Source organism: Phytophthora parasitica (assembly GCF_000247585.1).
Source record: "Phytophthora parasitica INRA-310 unplaced genomic scaffold supercont2.48, whole genome shotgun sequence".
NCBI lineage: Eukaryota > Oomycota > Peronosporomycetes > Peronosporales > Peronosporaceae > Phytophthora > Phytophthora nicotianae.
Window position 1 is genome coordinate 464,100 of NW_008649034.1, and position 2,056 is coordinate 466,155.

The window sequence follows — 2,056 nt, forward strand, 5'->3', positions numbered from 1 at the left end:
ATGGCAGAAACTGCGAAGATCTTTCACAAATTCTTGAGCGATGCCGACTAGGCGTCGTGTATGGTGGTCGAAGAACTCTTCCGTGAAGACATGTAGTACGGTGAGTGCATTTGACACGTCATCAAGCGTTTGGTGCTTTGTAGCTTTTGAGATACCGACTGATACGGCAAAGTTGTTTAGATTCACGGGTCCGTCGGCATACCATGCTCGTCGTGCTGCAAAGTCGAAACAATTGAAGTGCATCAGTGGAAGGCCTTGAGCACCAAATTCAAAGTCGTAACCCGAGTTATGATCGCTGGACCCGATCATAACACGGGTCTATGAGCTTGGTAGAACGGGACGAAACCATACAATCGGCATCAGCAGCAGGGTCCTCACCTGCATTCTCCGGGGCAGCGATCAGTTCATTAACTCGTTGTTGCGTCTTCGAGGGGTTGAATGTGTGCTTTGGGCGCCGCTCGCGATTCTTCATTGCGTCGATCAGAACGGAAGGTGACACTAGTCTGCGGCGTTGACTCTCGCGGCTGCCCGTATATGGCGCGGACCGCTTAGAAGCCCCGGGCTGGCTCATACTCAGGTAGAAACGGATGAGCTCGGGACGATCGGCAATTGCGGCGAGAACTTTTGCGTGGTTATCGCCATCCCGATGTGAGGCCCCACCGCAGCATTATCTACCACCCGTGACCCCAATTGCGCTGGGGTCACTGTTGAATCATCGTCTATAGCATTAAGGATTGCTACTAATTCCTTGTTGTTGCGGACGTCAGCGTTGCTGACACATAGTGGTGGCATATTTGCGTGGTAAGGGTCGTCATCAAATCTGGTTCCAATGTTGCCGCGGACACTGGGAGTCACTCTCTGACCTCCATCGATGTAGTATGCAAAATCGACGCATGACGAACACTCACCGTTGACGCTTGACCTGTAGTGACATTAACCGAACGAAGTGTGTCGTCCGGTTTTGGCTGCATTCGAGGTGGGATAATTCCAGCGAGAAGGTTTGAAACCGCGCGCGTGGGTCTTTGTTCACCGGTACCGAGCAAACGATCTAGAACCTGGTTACATTGCCCAATGAACTTGTCGGGTGACATGTCGATGACGCGATGGGCACTCTGACCGGTTATATCAAACCAGCCCCTTGAAGGCGGAAGAGAAGGAGGAAGAGAGGCTTGGGGCTGGCGGGGAGAAAGCGAAGTGCTGGTCTCCCTGACCAACTGCTCCCAACCAAACAACTGGTTGAGAGAGCCGCTCAATTAGTTAGTACTATCTCTAATATCATACTTTTCGATTATCATATGCAGTCTACTTGATACACTCACCCTCCCCAAATAGAATAGCATTCTATACTCGATGAAGCTTGTCCTCAATTTCTTGTCGCTTATCGCCCTGATGTCCTTTGTCCTTGGCGTCGCCGGCCGAGCTCCTTTGCCCCTCGCACTTGTAAACTCGCGCTGTTCCGGTCCTTCACCTGCCGCTACCTATTGTCGCTCGCTCCGTCCGCATAGAATCCCTCATCGGGTTGCCATGGCTCGTTCTACACCTGTTGCTGCACGCGTGACTGATCACATGACAGCGCGCCAACTCCAACGCCACTTGAATCTTGTTCATCGTCAAGCTGCCGCTGCTGAACGTCCCTACACCGTGTGGTCCATCGTCGATCGCCGTGGCGCCTTAGGTGCCTACGTATACAGCGTGGTTTGGGCTGGGTATACCGGTTCCGCTAGTCGTACCTGGGAGCCACGTGAGTGGCTACTTGCGGAGCTCGCCGACTTCAGCGTAGCGGTTTAACTGGTCGATGGCTGGAAAGACTCTGGAATCCGGATCACGGTCGCGCGTTTCTGCCGTGAGCGAGACGTACCGCTCTCTATTGAAGCTGATGACCGGGGCCTCTGTGGCTTCGCTGCACTCGCGTCGGCCTCGAGCGCGTTGGGTTTGCTGAACTCGTCCTCTCATGCTTTGATCGACGCGTTTTTGACTGGTGTGAAGCAGCCTCACTATGGGTCGAGGGACACTGTGTGGCCCACACTGCTGAGGTTTGTGAAGTGGTCCAATAGCG

General features: G+C 53.6%; 2 protein-coding genes across 2 annotated transcripts; both read right to left on the reverse strand.

The window, feature by feature from the left end:
• Nucleotides 1-182: 182 nt before the first annotated feature.
• On the reverse strand, nt 183-571 carry PPTG_23723 (hypothetical protein; the record flags this gene model as incomplete). Its single annotated transcript, XM_008912622.1, has 2 exons — nt 183-215; nt 302-571. The coding sequence occupies 2 exons, from the start codon at nt 569-571 to the stop codon at nt 183-185; spliced, it is 303 nt and encodes a 100-aa protein (XP_008910870.1).
• Nucleotides 572-1,749: 1,178 nt separating this feature from the next.
• Nucleotides 1,750-1,953, reverse strand: PPTG_23724 (hypothetical protein; the record flags this gene model as incomplete). The annotated part of the gene is made up of 1 exon (XM_008912623.1): nt 1,750-1,953. The coding sequence occupies one exon, from the start codon at nt 1,951-1,953 to the stop codon at nt 1,750-1,752; it is 204 nt and encodes a 67-aa protein (XP_008910871.1).
• Nucleotides 1,954-2,056: the final 103 nt, after the last annotated feature.